The sequence below is a fragment of the Gallinula chloropus genome (assembly GCF_964237585.1).
Source record: "Gallinula chloropus genome assembly, chromosome: 17".
Lineage (NCBI taxonomy): Eukaryota > Metazoa > Chordata > Aves > Gruiformes > Rallidae > Gallinula > Gallinula chloropus.
Window position 1 is genome coordinate 13,915,107 of NC_140102.1, and position 22,953 is coordinate 13,938,059.

The window sequence follows — 22,953 nt, forward strand, 5'->3', positions numbered from 1 at the left end:
TGCGTTTCAAGAGGTTGTTCAAGCAGGGACAGAGTTATCCACAGGGGTTTGTTTAGTTTTCCTAGGATGCTTGTGCTAAGGGCTCCCACGGCTACAAACGTGGGAATTCTTTCTTGCCAAGGCCAAAGTCTTGACACCCAGCATGCCACACAGCCCAGCCCCAGACAGGACAACAGAACAGGGGGCTGACATGCCCACCCACACAGGAACGGAGGGGAAGCCTTTCCCCACCGCACCCTTCGGTTTGTCTGAAGTCCCAAAGCAGGACTTGGACCCTCCTCTCATGTGCAGTGCTTATCAAAATGCCTCTGCCCAATTTGGCAGGTCCTGTCAGCACTCCCAGATGACACCAACATTAACTGGGTGCTGACAGGGTCTGGGCAAAGGAGGCTGTTAGGCCTGTCTGAGCACCCAGCTCCTCTGCAAAACACTCGCTGAAGGGATGGGGGGTTTTAGTTACAGGGCTGGCAGGTCGCTCATGGTGTTGTCTGTCCCCTGCTGCACAGCAACACTCCCCTTCTGCAGCCCTGCAAAGAGGAAATGGTTACGGGCTGCGGGTGGGGGAAGCACACGAGGAACAGCTCCCACGCTTCCTCCTTGTGCAGGCGCTTCAGAGTCTGAACAAAGGGTGGCTGCAGAAAGATGGGTATAACGGGCTCTGCTGGCTTCTCTGGGACCCTGTCTTAACATACAGAGTGTGTTTTCCGTGGGTTAGATCCACATCATCCAGCACCAGCTTTCAGAGGAACTCTGGGCAGGTTTCTGTTGAATCCTGTGGCTTTTTAATGGCATGATCTACCTGGCAACACCTTTTGCAAAGGACTCCTAGGAGCTTGGTATGTGGCAGTTTTCTTGCTGTACTTGAGAGGGGCGACGTGGCACCAGACTGCCTGTGTGGCAGAGGGGAGAGTAAAGCCCCTGGAAGCCACCAGTACCTATGCCCAGGCTGGGAACGGGGAGCCCAACCCCTATTCCTGCATGCCTGTTCTCAGCCACCAGCATTGACCCTGTGACTCAACAGTCCCAACCTTGCATCCCTGCTAGGAATCTCTAGGCAACAGCGGGTTGGGATGTGCTGCAACCCTCAGAAACAGGAGATGGAGTTGAAGGTTTTGCCTACCAATGCCCTAGCCTGCCTTCAGTTGGATCCATTCAGCTTCTGCAAGAATTCTTCAATCCCTTTCTCCTTCCCTCCCTCTACATTCACTGCAGTACAGACTTCTTTAAGGACAGTTCTACTGGGAGTACAGCACCTTCACCGTTCCTCAGCACCAAGCACACAGGGCTCCTCTTCCTAAAGCACAGAGCTCCCTGCAGACCACCACCACACCACCAGCAAAAGTGCTGGGCTCCCAGAATTTATTTCTCATGTTTAAGCAGCGCTCAGCATTTCAGCAGGATGACATGCAGTGCAAGCATTCTTTGAAGAGGGGGCTGTGTGATTTCACATGGTGATACCTGAAGTCCTATAGTATAGGCTACGAGCACCCACCTAACTCTACTGGGTGTAGTACCTAATTCTCACTGCTGATGTAACTACTGTATTGAAGAGGCCAGGAGACACCAGCTGAGCTAGCCTAGAGACACCATGAAGATGTGCAGGCTCTGTGTACACACAGACACCATGTCACTCTGCACCCCGAAACACCTCAGACCAGAGGAAAAAGCTTTTCTGTAGTGGTTCTGTCTGGGCCCTGAAAGTCACGTTAAAGTTCACATGCCTTGAGCTGCTACAGCTCTTCCCTTCTGGGCAGCAGAGTGTGAGCTCCCCCAAAATCCATTCCCTTTTGGCAAAAAAGGAGGAAGGCCTCACGCTGCAGGAATTAGCATCTCTCTTCCATACACAGTTTGGCTGACTCCAGGGTTGGTCAGCTTCCAGTCACGATCCCACTGTACTGCATAAACACCCAGAGTGGAAGCTCCCCATCCAAAGTCATCCCAGCACCCATCTCCATGACACAGTGCCATGAGGTTCAAAATGGTCCTGGGAGCGCTCAGATCCTGCCCTGGACATAAACAATGAACAGACTGAAAGAAACAAGAGCAAGGACTGAGTGTTTGGCAGGCATGAAGGACTAGAAACTCATCTTCTGCACTGGGGGAGTTTGTATCATCAGCGAGGTGGCCACCCTGGAAGCCTAAGAGCTGCTGGTTTCGATGCTGGGGCTCTCTCCCCCATGCCCCTAAGGGTATTCAGGATGGCAGCTCTATGAACAATGAAACTACAGAGGTGAAGCAAAATCTGACCAAAAATTCAGACTGGAGAAGACAACAGTGAAACGTAAGAGACTTTAAAAACTATCACCTGCATGAGAGATACATTAAAAAAAAAAAAAGAAAAAAAGCAGCACAACCAAGAAGTCCACAATACTGCAAGGATAAGCAACTTCTTTCTGTGGAAGAGGGGGGGGGTTCTTCCATATTCCACTGCAGGGATCTCACCACATCAACCTTTTAGGCAAGACCATCACAGAATGAGTAGTATGCGCAAGTCCTTCCGAAGGACAACGCACTGCCTAGCACGACTGTCTCTGCAAGAGCCTTACGCTTGGCCTCAATTACCAAGGTGTCCCTGTGCCTTTGGGCCAGAACGGGCAGGCAGGCAACAGAAAGATGCTGTAGCACCAAAGTTCAATGCAGTTTTCAATGCATTAAGCCAAAGGATTGTCACCAAACTTGCCTTCCACGCAAGTTTTGCAAAGAGGGTAAAGCTACACTCCGGCTGCTTCTGTCCTCACGATGCCTTCTGCACTCATTCCTTGCCTGAACTGTAGATCTTCTGAACTGTGGCACGTGTCAGCTCCAAATCCTCTGGGTACCGAATTTCTAGCTCGGTGTTTGCTAGGTAGTGAATGCCAGTGAACTCTGAAAAATAGCGGCCAATGTCAGGGTGAGGGATCTCCCGAGGCTCAGAGTTGTATTCCAGGTTCTCTGTCAGGAAAGGAAAGAATGGGTTATCACCATGTGAAATGGCCACAAAGGCAACAAGTCCTGTGTTCATCTCAAGTTTTGTTTCTGTCCCTAGAAACACAGCTTCCCAATGCTTTTATGAAAAAAGTCCTTAATCCAGGAAAACATGCACAGAGTACACCAGTACTCATCTCCCAATGGATGCTGACCCCACTTCCTTGTGGCATGAAAACTATTTTACACCCAAGACCACACCATCTGACAGGAGGTTAGAGTGGCAGGATGCTGCTACCACTCTGTGGGTCACAGGTCTCCTTTGCAGGCACAGGGAGAAGCTGCAGCACTGAGCTCCAATCCCTCAAGTCCCCCAGGACATCAGTTTCCAGGAGAGATCCTTCTCAAATGCCCCAAGGTGATGCTGCCTGCACAAGGCTCTCCTGTTAGAGGAGCAAAGACCTTTCTTGCTTTAAGTCACCAGTCTGTTTTTCAGCCACATCAAGTCACCAGCCAGGTTTTCAAGTGCCTCACACCGCAAAATTAATTTTTCTAACTCTAACCTTTCCAAAGTGACAAGGAAGTCCCTCAGAAGAGCACGCTGACTCTGTCCCAGAGCACCACATCTCCTCCTCTGTACTAAAAGACAGTCTGATTTAGTACAACAGTTAAGCACCACGGAAGCTCTGGCATTACAACGCAGAGGTGACCCCAAGCTGAGGGCCCCGCCGCTGCCGCAGTGCTTGTGTGAAGCGGTGTGACCAGGAGGCAGCCCGGCAGTCAGTCAGTCACATGTGCTGGTGCCCTACAGCAGTCCCCAAGTGATGTCATTTTTCCCAGCACAGAGATACAGGTAGAAATGAAAGTTGTTTAAGTCCCAAAGTCAGACATATCTGCAAGGCAGGACAGGAACAAGAGCAATGCAGAGACTGCCACTTAGGAATAACTCATCTGTCTCTGGAACTATTCTGCTTGCTACAGAGAGCACACAGAGTCACAGCCAGGCGCTCTGAAGCTGCTGTGTGTCTGTGTGCAGCCAAAAGCACAAGAGCTTTCTACAGCTCAGCAGGCTGGTGCTGTCCTACGGGCTCCAAGTACCTTCTTTATACACTGCACCACTGCAGAGAAACGATTTCCACTGGGTTTGCTCTGCAGAAGCAAGGCTGGGCAGCAGGCTGTGTACAACAGGGAGAACACGGTGACGAAACAGGAGCTGGCAGGGGGTAGAGACCAAGGCAAGCGAGTTTGGCACTAGGTGGGGAGCCTGAGAACGCGCTGACTCGCAGCTTTGAGGCAGGGTTATCTGGCCTGTGTTGCCACAAAGCAAACAAGAGAGACAAGAGAGGACAGGCAGATGCCAAACCCGCTGTGTGAAAGAGCTGTTTTAGCATTAGCTCAACCTGCAAGTTCACAGGAAGGACTCAAAATTGCAGTCCGATTGCCTATAGTAGGCTTGGTGTTATTTCTGAGCTGGTTAGATAAGACTCTGCAAGCAGATTTCCTTAAGGTTCTTTCTTATGGACTGTCAGCCCTTCCCCTCAGTCAGATCAACGAGTTATGAAACAGTCCTTTCCCAAATGATCTGGGGGATATATTTTAGAGGGAATACTCCATTTCCAGGCAGCAAGATTTCAGCAAGTGAGGACAAACCCTTCCGCTTTTCCCAACAATATCAAAACACACAGATGACATCGAGATGACAGTGTCAACCTACAGCTTGCCTAAAATACACCGTGCTCCGGAACCAGCCAGCGTTATACTTGTTTATAAACAATTAGACAAAGGAGGTGACTCAGCCCCAGAAGCACTGCAGACAATTATCTGATTAGTTTTCACAGAGATGTGTATTTTAATATCAACCCACAGCACACAAGAATTTCTGCAAGTTCAAACGCTGCCTAATATGAGCCATAAGGCCGAGCTGAGATGTTCCTGGTCCCCACTTCATCTTTTTGGGCTGCTGAATATAAAGTAACTCTCAGGAGAGTGAGAGGTGTCCCCTCCTGTAAAACTCCCTGCAGGGCACCAGAACATGCTAGGGAGCACCCCTAGTGACAGGACAGAACTGTGTTCTGTTCAGTATTTCCCCTCCAGCAGCCTCTGACTTCTCTTAGCAAAATACAACTGGGCTGTGCAGCTGCTCTGCCAGCTGGATGGATAAAACGCCTCTGCATCACAGGGAGAATAACAAACACGAGGCAAAGAAACACTCTGTTTACAATGTGCTAACTTCCAGACATATTCTTCTTTCTTTTTCCCCCTTTGAACCTCAGTCCAACAGTTCTTCCTGTGTCCTAACCTCATACTCTGACCGTCAGATGAGAATTTCCTTTCCTATGGCACGGTGCATAAAGGATGTGTGACAGAGATTTTACACCTCTTCACACTCATAAAGAGACATTCATTTTCGTGCCAGTCTTACTAGAGGTGGCACTAAAAGCCACACCACCTGCATCCTCTGGGATCCTGGCACATAGTCTCTTGATGACAGCTGCTCGGAGCATGCCTGGACCTGAAAAACCTGTGTGCTCCCTCACCAGATCCTCCTCTGAGGAGGTCCTGCCCAAAGCACAGCTATGTTTCAGAGAGCAAGAGCTGCTGGCAGAACTTCAGACTTCAGCAAAAGTTAAGTAACTTCTTTCACAAGCAGCAATCATGGTTTATACTGTAAAACCAATCACAGCCAAAACATAATTCTTGGGCAAGAGGAGATTACTCCAGAACGGCCCTTAAGAGTTTGTTCCCAGCACTACTCACTTCATGGACAGCAAACAAAACAGTCCAGGATTCAAGATCATTTTCCTTCCTACCTCAACCTTAACTAGCAGTTTATGTTCCATACTTAAGAGTTAATCACTGAAGTGTTCCTTTCTCCTGGTGTACTTCCACCGGGCATCAAACACAGGAGACTCCTGCTCACCTTGAGCAGCATATCTGCAAGAGCCATCTTCCACTAGCACATTGTAGAAAGGCTGGTGGGGGCCATGTGGGAGGCTGTGGACGTTCATATTCCGGATCCATTCATGCCCCATCATGCAGGCGGGATCCCAGCCATAAATCACACAGTTATAGCCATATCTAATTTAAAAAGAAAAGAAAAATCATGGGTCAAAGACTGTGACACCCCCAGAGCCAGCTTTTTTACCTCAAAACTAACATGGGGCAACCAGGATAGGAACCTTCTGCGAGCTGGCACAAGGAGGAGAGGAACAAGAGGTAAATGAAAGCAATTCAGAAGATCGTGTGTGTACGTGTGTGTATTGAGGTGGGGGAAATAGCTAGGAATGACTGGACTCAATGATCTAAACCTAGGCTATTCAATGATTCTATGAGTCTATGAATGACTGGAGAGACAAGAACAAACAACTGAGGATAAAGGAAAACCAAATGTGAACAAGAAAAGAGACTGGAAGTCAGCAACCAGAACAGGAAGCAAAGGGTATGGAGGAAATCAACCATCCTACTCTGTTGTGCAATTCTTTCTGTGCCTGACACACAGATGTGGAGATCCCAGTATTGATCCCCCGGAAACAAAGCCACTATTACTGTCAGAGTATTTATGTGATTAATGCACAGTACTGTAACTGCCACTGCTGATGCCCTGCCAGAAGGACATGCCAGCACTGTGTTGCTATTTGAATATGCTTGTTGAGTCGGAGGAGTGGCTGAAGTGGCACAGTGCTGGCATGTCCTTCTGGCAGAGCAGTACTGACAAAGCCTTTGTGCAAGGCAGGAACAGGGGTAATAACAGCACAGGGGAGGATTCATAAGCTGCCTTAGGAATCCTACAATCTCTTCTGAAGTTGATTCTGGTCCACAGCCCCTTATTAATCCATTACCCATGTTTCCTCAAGAGCTCTGGGCTGCTGCAATTTTACCTTACAATAACTCAGCTAAGTCACCTCACAAACTTCTCTGCAAGCAAACAGCAGTGAATCTGCTCAGTCCCTCAAAAGGACAGACAGAGCTGCTCCCATTTTTCTACAATACACATGCTTGGCATTTTCCATTGCAGATAACTCCTTGGCAGATAAAACTACATCTCATTACTGTCAGAACAAACACTTCTGCACTCGTCGTTACAGCACAGGCTGCTAATTTGGGGAAGGTTTTGAGGAGCTCACCTCTTGTGTTTCATAATCAGCCCAATTGAAAAGCAGACCTCTTTGTGCTTCTCATCTGAACGGTGCTTCACCTCAGGTCCCACCTCCTCTTTCCGGCGCTCAATGTGCTCCAGGGTGTGTTGAACCAAGTACCCCACAGCCCCATGCTGGGACGGGTCCAAAGCCTGAATATGCTGCAAGATGTCCAGAACCTTCAGCAACCAAAGCAGAGAGACAGATTCAAAACAGGTCTCTACAGCAGTCCAGTACTTACAAAAACACATACAGATACATTTCTCAAGTTAGCTGGGCCTAAGTGCCTGAGTCTGGGGGTCTGCCACATGACTCTTCCAGAGAGGACTGAGAACCCCAGCTCCAGCTACACACGCCCAAGGAGTTCTTCACACTTGCTCAGCCTGCAGACATTGCAGTCATCTTTCCTGCTTGTAAAGCTCCCTGCTTCCAAGGAAGGGCAGTGTTGAGCAAACTCCTTAGTTCTAAGTCATACAAGCTAATTGCATCACATTTTGTGACCAGAGGGCATCGATGGGACCATTTCAAGGTTCCTGAGAAGAGAACACTTTCTTGCAGCTCTCCCAAACTGCTGCTGTGAAATGATTCCAGATGATTTCTGCTACACATGAGAACAAACATTCTTGTTTAAAAAAGTTCCTCAGCATACCTGCAGGAGCCTGGCAGAAGGAAAACAGGGTGGCACAGAAGAAAACACAAATAATCTCCATAATGCTGTACCATGAAACAGCCAACAACAGACAGAGAACCTGCTCACCTCCAGCTGACTGAAGAACACTAACTCTAGGAGAGCTCTCAAAGCAGCAAACCCTGCTGGTCCAGAATACCAACACCCTCTGGCACACTATCGGAGCATCGCTGCCATGCTTGTCAGAAGCAGGCAATGCATGTTTTACTGCTTTTTTTCTTTTTCTTCCTTGCTCTTACCAAAACTGTTGGCTGAATAGGTTGGGAGAAAACAGACAGATCTGTCCCAACACCAGACACCTCCAACACCTGCCACAGATCCAAATTCTAACACACCTTGGCACAAGGATTCTCTCCTTGATCACACACTGGAAGTTTTGGTCAACCCTCAGCTCAGAGCCGCAGAGGGAATAGAAATCTCAGGCTGTTAAGCATGAACATCAACCAAGAGATGAAGAAAATAAATCAAGAAAGAGGTGATAATTAGGTATGAGAAGAAAAAACACAGCTCAGGCCTCTCAGCTACCTTAATTCCCTGGCTGGTATCTTAAGACAACTGTGAAACTCCTGAAAAATCCTGCAGAAAGGGAAGGCCGAGCACAGTGACCAGAGCTGCCTGAGATTCTTGGCAATTTAATTTACTGTTATTTACAAGCATTTATGACAACATTCTGGGTAGCTCTGCTTGACTTTTAAGATTTTGTACCACTTTCCATAAATCCAGCAGACCTTTTTAAACCTGTCCTCTTCCATTCCATCAGACTTAGAGCATTCTCTCTGGCTATGCCATAGCCTGGAACAACTGGACACAAAAGTCCAAATTCACACATTTGCATTGCACCTGGTGACACAGTGCAGAGGAACTACACATAAAACTCACCCATGGGCTTCTATTATCTGTCCTGAGGCAAGTATGTAAAGGCAAGTATGTAAAGCCCTGGAGCTTTACAAACACATCGCTGAGTGCCAGGAAAAGTAGGAAGATCCTTCAGTGTTTCACTTAGCTGTTCCCTGTTTATGCAGATGCCACTGCCAGGGGGGACTCAGCAAGTCTCCCCTGAACACAATCTGTTACTTTGTGCTGGTTTTTCTCTGTAGTGACCCTAAAACTTGCTGCCCTAAGAAAAGGGTGGGCAGTTTAGCACAGTTTGCTCTTCAAAAGGAAGGCAGCTTTGTCAGCAGTCCTAAGTCAGTTAATTTAGTGGGAAGAGCTTTGCTTTCTGCTCAGCTACCCAGCCACTGCTTCTGTCCCCTGACCCAAAGCTCATGTTTGGAAACATCACAGGTAGGGCCCAAGTACTTGAGCTTCACTAAAGTAGCACAGGAATTAGAGCAGCCAGGGAACATCTCTTGCTGCAGTGACACGCTACAGAAACAATACTCTGAGGTCCCTGCTTCCTCCCTGTGCCTTCCCCACTCAGGGAAAGACATGGTGACAACTCAGACAACCTGCAGGTGCCTACACCTTTCCCACACTCACAAGGTGGCAGAACTCCAGTTTCTAGGCTAGAGGTGATATTAATATTCCCAATGTTGGGATTCCTTTGAAGTTGCTTTTTCACAAGAGCCAGCAGTTGCGTGGCCAAGGTTTCAGAGACCAGCTTTGGTTGTATTTATAAACCAGTTTCCTGCAAGCTTTCTGATAAGGTAACTGCTCCTTTTACGAGTCCAGCAAGATCTTTACTGGCACTTCCAGAACCCAGCACAAAGAACGCTCTTAAAACTTACAGCTACAAGTCCACAGTGTCGGCTGTAAGAGAAAACTGTGGGGCTTGGGCAGGAAATCCTAAACTGGCTCAGACTTGAGGCTGCTCACACATCTCCCCTAGGGCAAGCAGGCCAGCATCCCCCTCTTCTCCCTGCTTCATACAGCAGAAATTGATTCTCCGAAATGTGATAACTCATTCGACTGTATTTGCTACAGAAACAACTCGTGGCAGACTGTAACACAAGCTGACTTAGTCCAAAAAATCAATAATTAGTGTTAATAGCACTTAGCCTGTCAGGAAACATCCGACCAAGCAGCGAGGTACCTTTTCTGGCCAGATTCCCAGGTGGAAGTATAACCTAGCCTGGAGCATTAGGTGCTGCACGTTGTCCGGATACATGGCCAGGTACAGATCCAAGGAGTCTCTCAAGAGTTGGTAAGACTGATCGGTGCTTTCTCTGCCAGCAAAAAAGAAACTCAATGGTAAAGCTAGCTCTTCCACCCCTGTCCCCAGTACTCTGGGGTGCAGGGTCAGTCACCAAAAATGCTGCTGTAGGTACAGGTATGCCCTTCGGTAAGCGTGACTCTGCAGCTGACTTGTCACCCATCATATTCAGCAGTCTGCTCTGAAGGGAAAATGCCACAGGATCGATGATCAGACTCTACCCTCCTGCTTTACTGGTAACTCTACTCAATCAATCCTACAGAGAGTTCACTCTCCTTTTGAAATCTGTTTTTGTTTCCCTAGCTTAATTACACCTAAAGCAACCACAGAAACACCAAATCATTTAGGTTGGAAAAGACCCTTTAGACCACAGAGTCTGTACCCTGGCACTGCCAAGTCCACTGCTAACCTTTCACTCCATCACTTCTGTCTCTGGCTACTTGGGAAAGTGATTATTGGAGGTATTTGGTAATAAAACCAGAATTTCTACAAAGCAACAGTATCTTGGAGACTGCTCTTTAGAGCATGTGGGTTGAGCTTATGAAGGTTTCTGCTCTCAAGGGAAGGGAGGACAGTCCCTCTCAGCTTTTCAGAAAGGAAAAATTAACAGTGCCATGGGAACTGGTTTTACTAAATATTCTCACTTCCACACTGCTGCAGGTGATTAAAAGCAGCTACACAGTGCAGTGTGACACACAGAACTGTTGAGATCCCCTGGGGTGATCAACACCTCACTCAAATACCGTGAAGAAGCAGTACCAGACACGCAGACAGCATACTCTGGGCCCTGGTTTCCACAGGCCTTACACACCAGATGATCCTCAATTACTACTCACCGCTTGCCAAGGTTTAAGAGATTTCCCACCATACGCTGCAGGACCTCTTTTGAGGTCACCACTCCATAGAACTCCTCTGTTACGTGGTGGCCAATAAGGTACTCGCACTCCTTCACCGTCAGCTGCTTCCCCTTCCCGAAGGCGTCGATGTAGGTGTAGTCAAAAATGTCCGTGCTTCTAATGAGGCAAGGAAATGAAATCGTGACAATGGGTCTCATGGAAAAGCAAGGTTACCCATTTCTGTTCTTCCCTCAGCACTTTCAAGCTTGTTTTGACACAAGTGTCATTCATAGCTCAGCTCCCTCCTAAAGAGATTACCTTCTCTCTCCTCCTGGCTCCTTCTGCAAATAAATACACATGGGAAGAGACAGACAAGGTAAGGGGATGCTTTCACTCCACCCTGCCAGTGCTTTCCTTTAGACATCTTCAGGTGTGCTGTATCTACCACTAGATCACACTGTGACACCACACTGGGAAGTGTAATAGAGCCCATGCACGTGGCTCCTGAAGCCAAGCACCCAGAGGGGCACATGCAGACAAAGCCATCGCTCCAAGCTGCACTGCTGATGTCACACAGTACAGTCGTCTGTAGACTGACCACGACCTGGTCAGAGACGCACCCTGCACTGACTCAGACAACTAAATTAGTGCACAGAACAACAGCAACAGTCTCCAGCAACTGTTCCATATGAACAGTTACATGAGGTCAGCACTGTTTTTCTTTATTTCAGTTTTTCCTAATTTTCTTAGCTCAGAGAAGCATCACCTCACAGTTATGATTATTTCACACACAGGAAACCTGTTATCATTCAGCAGCAGAGCTGAGCTCTGGGAAAACTTCTTTAGAGGTCAGATCCATTCCTCCATACAGGTTAAGAAAATTAATTTAACATTCTGGTGTAGGTCTGCAATTGTAAATTTAGTTTTCTGACTTTTACTGCTGTGGACACAGTCTCAGAATTCAGCAGATCACTCACCCTTCTTTTCCTTGACACCATCGCAGCAGGAAATGGCTTGGGAAGTTGACTGGTTCAAGTCTGACTCCCAGCTGCCTGGCAATTGTTAAATAAAGCACAGACAAACTGATGGGAATTCCTGTCCTGCGGATCAAGACCTGGGGAAAAGAATGTGATAAAAACGTGGGATATTAACAGAAAATGCAACCCCCTCTAAGGTTTTATTTCACAAATTAAAACACACCAACTAGACAGAACATGCACTGAAGATTATATCACATTGACTGTACAGCAAGTTGTTCTTCAGAGAAGATGATTTGTTTGACTCTATTCAGACAAATAAACAGCACAAACGGAAAGCCTGGTGCCTTGCAGCCTCCTTTTTCCCCTGACATACCTGGTGAATGTATGAATTCAGGGAGTTGTAGTAATCCAGCTCATTTCCTTTGTACTTTAACTGCTCATACAGGACACAATTCATAGCATCAAGTACCTGCCGCTGAAGCTCCACTTCTGGAACCAAGACCTCTCCTAAAAACACACACAATGAAGTAAAGCCTGAGAGAACAGAGTACTTAAATTTTATGCAACCAACCTTATACCAGGATTCTTCATACAGACCAAGTACACAAGAGTGACACCTGTCAATCCAGGTAGTTAAGAGACTGGCTGGAGCGGACCACAGCAACGCACAGCCCTGAGCACTCCATGCACAGGGCAGCCTGGCTCAGTGGGTCACTCTGCACCTCAGCTGCCCAAAGGTGCTGCCTCACTTCCTTCTGAGAGCCGAGGGCTGGATCCCAACCACCCCGTGCCAGCACAGCACTGCAGCTCACACTGCTCAGGCACAGTTCCACTGCCTGAGTCCCAGCTTGGCCACTCCATATTCAGAGAGAGAACGAGCTATCTCTCTGTGCATGACAGCAGTTGTTAGATAAAGGTTATAAAAACAAGGAGGAAGCCACTGCCTGACCTTTGGAGGTGGTAAAGCACACAGCCTTTCTACCGCTGATTTCCTGAGACTTGCAGAGGAATGGAGGTCCCACAGCTGTGCTACACATACCAAGACTACTGTAAGCTTCAGGGACAAAGGGGAAAAAAGAAAGAGAATAGAATTGTCTTCCATGATCCTTTTTGCTTAGACAGCATCAGATGGACAGACAACCCTGGGCTACTAAGACCCTGTGACTGAACAAGCGGCTGTTTCCTGAGCAATGGCTTAAGCAAACGTTGGAATACACTTGCAGGGGCTAAAGAATAGCCCTTTAAGCTGCAGTATTTCACCTGCTGTTTTGCCTGTCTGCCTGCACTGAGGCTGTCAGAGATGCCCTGCAGTAAAGCACCAGTTTCTGTACAGTACCTGCCTTGGCAGCCAGGCTGGGGTGCCGTGGGTTTCTCATCCGCAGCACTTTGCGCACTTTATCTGTGATATCGTCCACCTGCGCCTGGACGCTTTTTAAGCAGATGTCTGACAGTGGGTTACAGTATTGGTCAATTAAAACAGCACCTGAAAAAAACAAACTATATAAGAAACAGGACTTCAGTTTGGGTTTTTTTTTCTTTCTTTGCTTAGTTCTACCTGCTCTAAATTCCAGGCAGGCATGCAGCAGAACACGAGAGCTTTCCTTTTCAAGTTTGCAGTCATTTATTGGATTTAGCACATGCAAAGAATAAGCTGACATGACAAATGCCAAATACATTCAGTGTTCCCCTCTCCACTATCGTGAAAGGAAAAGCCACATCTTCGTACACTGAGTGGGCATGCTGCTAGACCAGGCTTAACCAGACACCTCTTCCATCACACCACGCCTCCTGGCACCCTCCCAACTTGCAGTGGTTTTTATTTCGAGTGCGAAACAATTTCAATTTCACTTCTGCTTTAGTTCTGATTTCTTCCTGCAGTATCCTCCACAACTATCATTCTTGCTCATCGTTCCCTCCTGTGCTACATCCATCATTCTCCTCCACACCTGCTCTCCATCTTCATGTCAAAAGCCCACTATAACAGAATAGATTTTCATTTTCCTCCTGCCCAAACCTCTTCTGTCAAACTTCTGCAGGAAAATAACAGCCCTTTCCCAGAATCTTTGCCTTGTCATCTTGTCACCACTGCTCTTCCCAAAGCCTTCATACTGTTCAACCTTTGGAATCAACTATGTACACCTGCAAGAGTTTTGCATGGATGGATCTTACCTCTTCCTACCTTGCTTCATTAGCACATCCATGACAGGCCTGTATTCAAGGATTTCAGCAGGACCCCAGGCCGTGTCTTCTTTCCCACCCACACCCACCATCCCCAGTGCTCTCCATGCTGAACAGGGGAAGTTTCACAAAAGACTACTCAACGTTGCTGTTATAATACCTCCATCACAGAAAAACACGTGTATTTTTGGGTTTGTCCCATTTAGAAGACCATCTCCTCCAAAGGAAATGTGAAACAGATAATAACCCACCAGACTGGGGACAAGAATTGCAGAAAAGCCTTTTCTTTCACCACAGCAGGTTCATGTGCCTTCCCACCACGTGGGTGGGCGTCCACCCCTCCACTGCCCAGCTTCAACACCCCAGCTGTCAGGCAGGTGGCTCTCAAGAAGAAGCCACTGTGCCCAGGCTGTGAGCTGCACCAACTCCCCCTGCTCACAGCTTGCTCCTTGCCCTTAGCCAAGAAGCTCTTGGGAAAGAGAGAGAAGGGAGCTGACTCCAAATTAGATCAGTTGGTCCGTTAGGTCGTATTCAGCCCACGGGCCACCGTTCTGCAGTGTCAGCTAATTAGGATGCTCAGTACTGCTGACTCCATCCACACACTGCACAAGACTCAACTGCAAACACTTTAACAGTCGCTTTTCAGCTCCCCTGCCCATGGCTGGTTGTTCAAGCACACAGCACTGACAGCAGCCAGCACAATCCTGACATTCTGACCCAACACCACGCAACCACTGCAAGACTGCGCGGATTTCAGGTCTATCAAAACCCCAACCTTAACGCTGAGCTGCTGCCCAAAGGCCAGTTGAAATATAAGCATGGAAAGCTCTCTCCAAGTAAAACAACAATGATGGAAAGCTGTGATTAGGACACTGTACATGGGAATTCTGCCAAAGACTTACCCTCCAAAAAGGACTGCCGATCAGTCGGGCGTTGAAGATACTCCTTCAGGTTTTTTAATATATTCTGTTGCCGGAGGAAGTAGAGAATTTTCTTTGCATAGTACTTCCAGGTTAGACCTTTCCTGCACATTTAAATACAAAAAGGAGCACTGCCCTAAACAAGGTGAACATTTGATTTAACTTTTCCAGTGAATACAGGTTTGCAATTGAGACTGCTGCTTTCCTAAGGAAGACTGGCGACACGGCTATCAACCAAGAGTCAGCCAAAAAGGGTAAATGTTAACAGGAAACTGATTAACTAAAACCCCACAATAAACAACACCTTGCTCCTAACACGTCCAAATTTTATCTTATCATCAATGTATCATTTTGAGAAGAAGCAGAATCATGGGAAACATCACAGATCCTAAGTAGAGTAGCTCAGGAATCAGTTGATTTAAATCCTGTATTTTCTTCATCAAACACGACCCTCTGATTGGATCCCACCAGAATCAAACTTAACAGTATCCTCTGGCCACTGAAAAGAAATTGATGAGGACCACAAATGTAGGGTCAACAAATTTAGAAGAAAAGAATCCCCAGAGGAAAAACACCTCTGTTGCTCTGAAAGGGCAAGAACAGACCAACAGACCTGTGGACCACAGAGTCCAAAACACCACAGCTTTTACAGCAAAGCCCCTTCACTTTCTAAATTAATGAGGGGAGGCAGAGTGCCCAAGAAGAAGCAATAGAGAGCTGGTTACTCTCCAGGTCAGGTTTGAAGAGGTCACCTGAAATATGACAGGCCCACTTCAAGGCATTCAAATCCCTCACATCTAAGTGAGCCCTGGCCTTCTACCGATTCCCAGCTCTGCCCTTGCCATGTGCTTAAAAGAGGTCTAGTGTTCTCCTTCAGGAAAATCCCAAACCTCTCTTTCCCTGCTTACCTTTCCTCTCCTTCAGACTGCAGGTCAAATCAGCCTTGTCCATCCTACTGGACAGGAGAACAATCAAACCTCATAACACTTTATCCTCCTCCAATAAATTGGGATACTCAACAGGGACAACTGCTTTATTGGGCTATCTTCCAGGGAAATGATTTAGCCTAATGCTCCTGAATGGCAATGACTGCAGCTTAATCAGGGGGTAATTAGCATCAATTCTGCTTTACGGGGAGGCATTTGGCCAGTGCAAAGGCTCAAAAGCTTTTTAGCCAGTTGTCAAATGAGAGATGTTTAGTCCCAGTTCAAAGAGAGAAGGTAATAAAATGGATGCAAAAAAGCAAAAATGAGATGATTGCTGTTCCAGTTCTGTTTTTTTTCAAGCACTACTAACGGGCCCTTTAATCAAGGCTATTAGGCCCCATTAAGAGTAATCTATCGCTGCCTCATATCACAGCAAAACCAGCACGGTCTCTAAGGCAGAAAAACCTTCCAGTAAAGCAGAGACTTACTCATTTTGCCCACTACCAACCATGGTGATGAAAACACTGAGGCAAATAGAAACCAGAAGTTTTATCTACCTGCTCAGCATTTCACCTGAGTAGTTCACAGAACTGCAGATTCTGCAGGGGCAGAATCATAGAATTAAACTCTGTTGCTTAATTTGGGGACAAAAACTGCACCAACCTCATACAGCTAAGAAAACCAACGATGGGGAGGTGGGGGAGAAAAGAGCAGCAAAACAACTGCTATTTCATGACACAGGGATCCATGGCAGCAATGCTCACTGAGCATTCCTGCTTCCTGCTGGTGCTGTGGCCTTATCCTGCAAATCAGTTCAGCAAACCGATCCAGGTTTGAATGAAAAAAAAAAGGAGATATCCCAAGACATGTCATGAACTGGCAAGGAAACAAGCAACAAACAGCAACACAAACCCAGAGGACCTCCTACTTGTAGAATAGTTTACACAGTTTCTTCTGGGAACGTTAGATTTGTCCTGAATTGAGACACACAGGAATACTTCCCAGCTTGGGGAAGTGCAGGGTGTTGTTTTATCAGAGTGATAAAAGGCCAGGAGCTGTGTCCTGGTTTTGGTCAGGATGGAGTTAATTTCTTTTCTAGCAGGGGATGGAATGCTGTGTTTGGGTGTTAAAATGGGAGCAGTGCTGGTAACACCCTGATGGTTTTAGTTGAGTCAAAGCAGTCAAGGACTTTCTCAGCTCTTCCTATTTCTCTATTCATGAGAAAGGAGGGGCGAAGCCAGGACAGGTGACCCAAACTGGCCAAAGAGAGTATTCCATGCCAATTCCGTCCTGCTCAGTATAAAGGGGGCTGATGGGAGGAGGAGTGGGGCGGCTCCAGGACATGTGGTTTTTGGGGGACGGTCGGGTTCTGGGACGACTCTGGGTGGCACGGCCTGAGCTGTGGGTTGGGTGAGAAACTGCATTGTGTATCGACAGTTCCATATATTTTTTTGCTCTGAAGTCCTGTTAGCATCATGATATTTTATCTTTTTGCTATTTTAGTAAACTATCCTTATCCCAACCCACAGGCTTTTGGTTTCTTGGTTTTGGGTTATTATTTGCCCCATCCTTTTCCCTTCCCTTGCCTCACCCCCCACCCTTTTCTCCCCCTCCTCTTTTCCTTTAAAGAGCAGGCAGCTGCGTGGATCTCAGCTGGGGTAAAACCACGACAAGCTGTAGTCAGGCATTCACCTTAGAATCATTCTCCTTCAAGAGGCAAAAGGAGAAAAACCCTTTCCATTTCTAACCCCCTCCCTTCTTACCTTCCTTCCATGTTAAGGATACACATCAGCTCATCCTCAAAAAAATGACTTGGGCACCCGAGAGTCTCAATGTCACTGAATCCATCACAGGGGACCTGTCAAAGAAGACAGTGAATTATGTAGAGCACAACAGATTCTTCCCAAAAGAACTTCACTTAATCATAGAATCAGAGGGGTTGGAAGGGACCTCGACAGATCATTGGGTCCAACCCCAAAACAAATGTTGTTCTATTTTGTAAAATTTATGTAAGATATTAAAGTCCAGCTCACCAAGTACTCACAGTCTCTACTCCACAAATTTATCACAAGGATCCATAGCAGCATCCTATAGCAATCTGAGCTAGCTACTGGAGCCTCTGGGGCTCCAACAGCAGGTGTACAGACCAGCAGAAGCATACCAGACCTTACACAGGTTGGGCTCAAAATGGAATCAGGTTTTGCCTGAGGCTGACCATACCTCTACATACATCACCCAGTGAAGAAGATTGGTCCTAGGGGAAGGACTGGAGGAGCAGGAACATTTGTTTTTTTGAAACAGTCATGCAGCTATTTTCTTCCAGAATGATTTTTTAAACTTTGGTTGAACTGTAAGAGATCTATTTGCTTTCAAGCTTTTCCTTGTAAGACAGGGGCTAACGCAGTAAGGGCAAAGCAATTCCCATCACACTGCTTCTTAGCAGGCACTCCAGCAGAACTGGGCTGAAAATCTCTTCCCCTCAGTTCTAAGCAGAGAATTGAGCTGCAGTTTCTTGCCCCACGGCAGAGGCTCATTATTATCAGGCCTTTTGGGTATTGCTGAGTGGTCTCTCTGCACATGTGATTCAAACAGCAGGAAGCCAGGAGCCCTGACCCACATTTCTCTGCGGTCAATGTCTATCTGCTGCAGCTCCAGGAACCCTTCAAAAACAACAGCTAAGAGATGTGCATTCTGTGATCTCCAAACACCCGACCTCCCCATGGCTGCCTTCTCCAGGGGTGAGCACCTAGGTAGGTGCTTAAAACCAGATAACAGGATTTCAACACAGGATCTCCTCTATCTTAGAGGAATTCTCTACCAGAATGCAACACACCCACGAAGGACCCACACAGGGGTGGCTCGTGTGTGAGCTTTAATTCAACTGAAGTGATGGGCAGCATTCACTGCTGACCCAAACCAGAGGTAGACAAACACCACAGCCATCAGCTAGACAAACTGACAACGAAATACCTCTGTTCCACATGCAAGTAAGTCTCTCTGAGAAACTACAGTTCCACCTTTTTCATGCTGAACACAAAACCATCTCAGAATTGGGGTTGGGAGTTGGGGTTGACAGCTAAGCACCATGCTGCTGCTCGCTCCAGAGACTGGGAAGGAGAATTGGGAGGAAAAGGTAAAACTCATGGGTTGGGCCTAAGGACGGTTTACTGGGACAGCAAAGGGAGAGAGATACGCCACCACCAGAATATACCCAGCAGGTGATACCCAGCACTGTTTGCTCACAGCTCAGAGCCCAATGCCCAGCCCCTTCCAGAACAGCAATTCCTCCTCTCAGCTGGGTGCCCCCAGTTATACCCAGCGCGTGATGCCATATGGTATGGAACATCCTCTGGGTCAGCTGTCCTGGCTGTGTCCCCTCCAAGCTTATTGTGAAAGTTAATTCTATTCCAGCCAAAAAGTAGGACACGGGGTAAAGAACTTAAATAACATTCCTCTCAATTCAGTGAGCCCACTGTGCCTTGGTCCTGCTTTCAAACAACAACCCAGAGAGCATATCCTGCACAAGGTTTGCAGCAAGATAAATTCAGAGCTGTGGTATGTGTCAACTAACTATCAGCCCTTCCAAAGCTCACAGAGCCAGCCTTGAACATGCAGAAGTGAGCAAAGAGCTTTCAAAGCCGAATGTGACGTGCAGAGAGCGTGGACTTAGAGCTGTCTCTCCCCTGGCAGCTGGTGATCCAGCCTTTGCACACAAAGTGGGGAAACACAAACTTTCTGACTGCACAGTTGGAGCGATGTGAAGAGAGAGGAAAGACCAACTACTAAAAGTACTAACCATGTAGATGTTGCACATACACAGAGAACACAACTTACATGCTCGGAGAAGAACCTTTTGGAGAAGGAAGCTACAATTCTCTGGGCTTCTAAGCCAGCATTGTGCCGTGCTTTGTATTCTTCAAGCCAGCTCACGCCGTCCGTGTGGCTATAGTACTTCAGCAGCGATGGCCATCTACACAGCAAGAGAGAAGTGAGCAGGCTCATTAGTGTTTCAGCATCACTGAGAACCTCCAGAACCACAAAGTGTTCCTTACTGTAACCTCACGACTCAACGAGCTGAGACGCTGCCAAGACCCAACACAGCTTTAAATGAAATGAGCCTCAGTCCAACTAATTCCATCTGCCTATTAATGGTTATTTAGATGTAAGCTCACCCAATGCCTGCCAACAGGAAACTTATTCAAAGGGTCCATGCTCCAGGTTTTTCAGTACCTAAACACTTCTGAGATCTCCTCCAGAGCTTTGCAAGATAAACAGAGGTATCGTGCTAGCAGAGAGATGCAGAGTTTTAGAATTAAAGCCCAAAAGGTTGCCATTCTGAAGATGTAGCACATCTAAGCTTACTTGTCATCTACAGAATGAGAATTCACCAACTCATGTTCTTCCTACTACTCTGTGGGTCTAACAAAAAGGATGCACAAAACAGAGCTCCCTCTATTGCCCTTGCTGGTGGCAACATCTACTGGAGGAAACCAGAGAATGCTGAAGTCGAGTTGTGACAGTTAAATGCTTCTGCAGTTCATTTTTAACACAAGAAATAATTACTAAAAACCAACCCAAACAACCCCAAACACACCTCTCTTGTACAAGAAAGCTGTGCCTGCTTTCCCAAGTCTAGAAGTCCAAAAGCTGAAGCACATTCCTCAGCTTACCAAGGAGTGTTTCAAGGTGCAGCTCAAAACCCTAACTCGAGGTAACATTTTGGGGGTTACCAGCAGCAGCACCTTTTCCAACAACATGGGGGTGTGCTGCCACAACACAGCCCTCTGCAACAAAACACCTGCCAGCAGAGCACCACCCATGACTGTGTTGAGATACCAGGGTCACCTGGGTATGGAACCTGAAGAAGAATCAGCGCAGATTGAAACATTTTTGCTGGGGAAGCAAGCAGAGAGAAAGGCCTCTGGTGAACTACTGGGGGCTTGTTTCACAGTTTGAAATTTGATTTTTACAAAGCATTTTCTTCCCAGTTGCATGGGGGCCTTCAGTTCTTTTCAGGTTTTATATATATATATATCTTTATATATACACACACACTTGTATACATCTAAATATTTTACCTTTATAAATAAAGAGAATCCCAGCTTCTGTACAAAAAGTATCACTGACTGACCAAAATGCAGAGTTACATACATTCACACATGGAAAATATTTTACTACCAGTTAATAATAAAGCTCCACTGCATCTGCAGTTACAAAACAAAGTCAAAGACTAACCAAATAACTTCCCATTACATAACAGCCTCTCTCCTGGTGGATCCCTGGCCGTTTGTCTACCATCGAAATGCAGTCAGGTCATAATAACAATTAAAATCATTTATTTTTGGGATGAGAAAGAATTACTTCTTGGGTTGGAATTATGCTGAAAATTTCAGGAAGATAAAAGTGCAATTACTCACGATGGAATCCAGCCAGGACGACAAGGTCAGCGTGCAAACTCCTGCCAAAAGTTCTATTACCAAAGAGAGAGGAGGATGGCAGCCTGTGCTAATCACCTACCGCATTCAATCCCAGCTCTTGGAGCTGAACCATTTTTAAGCTTTCAGGTTCGCCTCAGAAATTAGAGCCCCTGAATTGGTGACAGTATCTGGCCAGCCATCCCCACAGCTCGGTGAGCTGGAGAAGCTGTGATTGTTTGGTAGCCCTTTTTCACCCGTGAAAAGATAATAAGCCTCTCATTTCAGCTATGCTAAATTTCAGGAGCCGACTGCCAATTAGAGACAGCAATATGGGTACTTTCCCCTGTGCCAAAGCAGACAAAAGCCGGCAGCAGATGAGCGTGCCCCGTTCTAGGCAGGAGGCTGGCGGCCCCAGGAAGCAGCAGCGTTTCTAGGACTGCTGAAACCAGCACAGCACAAGCGATATAATGCAAAATATTTATTCCCAACTAAAACGTGAGCAGTGCTGCTGATTGCAACCCAGCTCTGCCCTCACCGGGCGACAGCCCTTGGGGGGAGCTCGGTTCACAACCAGCAAAAGTCAATCCAAAGGATTGTGGTTTCTGGGAAAGCAGCTCTCCCGAAGGCAGCGCAGGGCACGGCAACACCTCCCTTTGCTGTACAGCATCGGTCCTGCAGCAGGACACGTCTGGGCAGTGGTTCCCGAAGCTGCTAGTGGGGCCAGGGCCGGCTCCGGCGGGTATGCGGCCCCACTGCCAGAGCCCAGGCTGGACGTGGGGACCGCGGGGAGCCCACGGGCCCGGCTGCAGAAGGGGCTCTAAAGGTCTCCGAGCGGGGGGGGCTTCAAGGACGAATCTCCTGCGAGCTCGGCCGGGCACCACCCCGCGAGGCTCGGGGTGGGGAAACCGCCATGCGACAGCCCCAGGACCCCCGCACCGCCTCACGAGAGGGGTTCAGCTCGCACCCTGCGGAGCCGGGAAGAGGCAGGGGCCCAGGGCGCCGGCACTGCAGCCCCACCTCCCCAAGGAGCACCCGGGCCCGAGGGACCGCGGGGCCCGGCCTGCGCTGACAGGGCCCGGCCGGACCCGGGGCCCGCCGGGGCGCTGAGAAGCCGGACGTGCACACCTCGCCCTCCCTCCCCAAGCCGCCCCCAGGCCGCGCTCCCCCCCGGGGCGCCGAGCCGGGCCGTGCCGGGCGGCGGTGCCCACCTGAGGCGGAAGCGCTCCCGCCACACCTTGCCGCGGGGCTGGCACGCCTCACGCAGCCGGCGGCAGGTGCACGACACCCGCCCGATGTCGGCGGCTCCCAGCACGTCGCAGCAGAGGATCAGCTCCAGCAGCTCGCCCGGCAGGTCCGTCAGCCCCATCCCATCGGCCTCGGGCTCCGCCGCGCCCCGCGGCCCCCCCGGCCCCGCCGCCAGGCCGGGACTCTGCGCCGCCGCCATCTTGGATGTTTACCTGGGCACTCCCCCCTCCCCTCCCCGCCGCGGGAGGGGTTAGGGAGCGTCCGCCGCTTCCGGCGCGGAGGGAAGGCGGAGGGACAGCCCGGGGAGCGTCTGCCAAGAGCCACCACCCCGCAAAGCGCAGAGCTGAGCGGCGCCTTCCCTGTGCAGGCGCTAGGGAGCGTCTGCAAAGTTCCTGTTCCCCGAGGGAGATGTCAGCCCCCGGGGCGGGTGGGGACGCGGGCCCGGGGACCCTCTTCGACCCTCCAAACGCCGCCTGTCCCGCTAGCCCTAGGTCGCTTTTGTGTCCCGGGGAGGCTGCGGGCAGCCGGGTGCGCCTGGCAGGGCAGAGGGGAAATGCTGGCTGAGGCAAGG

At 48.4% G+C, this 22,953-nt stretch overlaps 1 protein-coding gene across 1 annotated transcript; it reads right to left on the reverse strand.

The window, feature by feature from the left end:
- Positions 1-2,275: 2,275 nt before the first annotated feature.
- On the reverse strand, positions 2,276-22,581 carry FBXO21 (F-box protein 21; the record flags this gene model as incomplete). Its single annotated transcript, XM_084271799.1, has 12 exons — positions 2,276-2,931; positions 5,825-5,982; positions 7,029-7,219; positions 9,761-9,893; positions 10,717-10,893; positions 11,694-11,830; positions 12,070-12,203; positions 13,033-13,179; positions 14,777-14,898; positions 17,484-17,578; positions 19,555-19,690; positions 22,346-22,581. 12 exons carry the CDS (start codon positions 22,579-22,581, stop codon positions 2,753-2,755), a joined length of 1,845 nt encoding a protein of 614 aa, XP_084127925.1. The 3' UTR covers positions 2,276-2,752.
- Between the last annotated feature and the right edge of the window lie 372 nt (positions 22,582-22,953).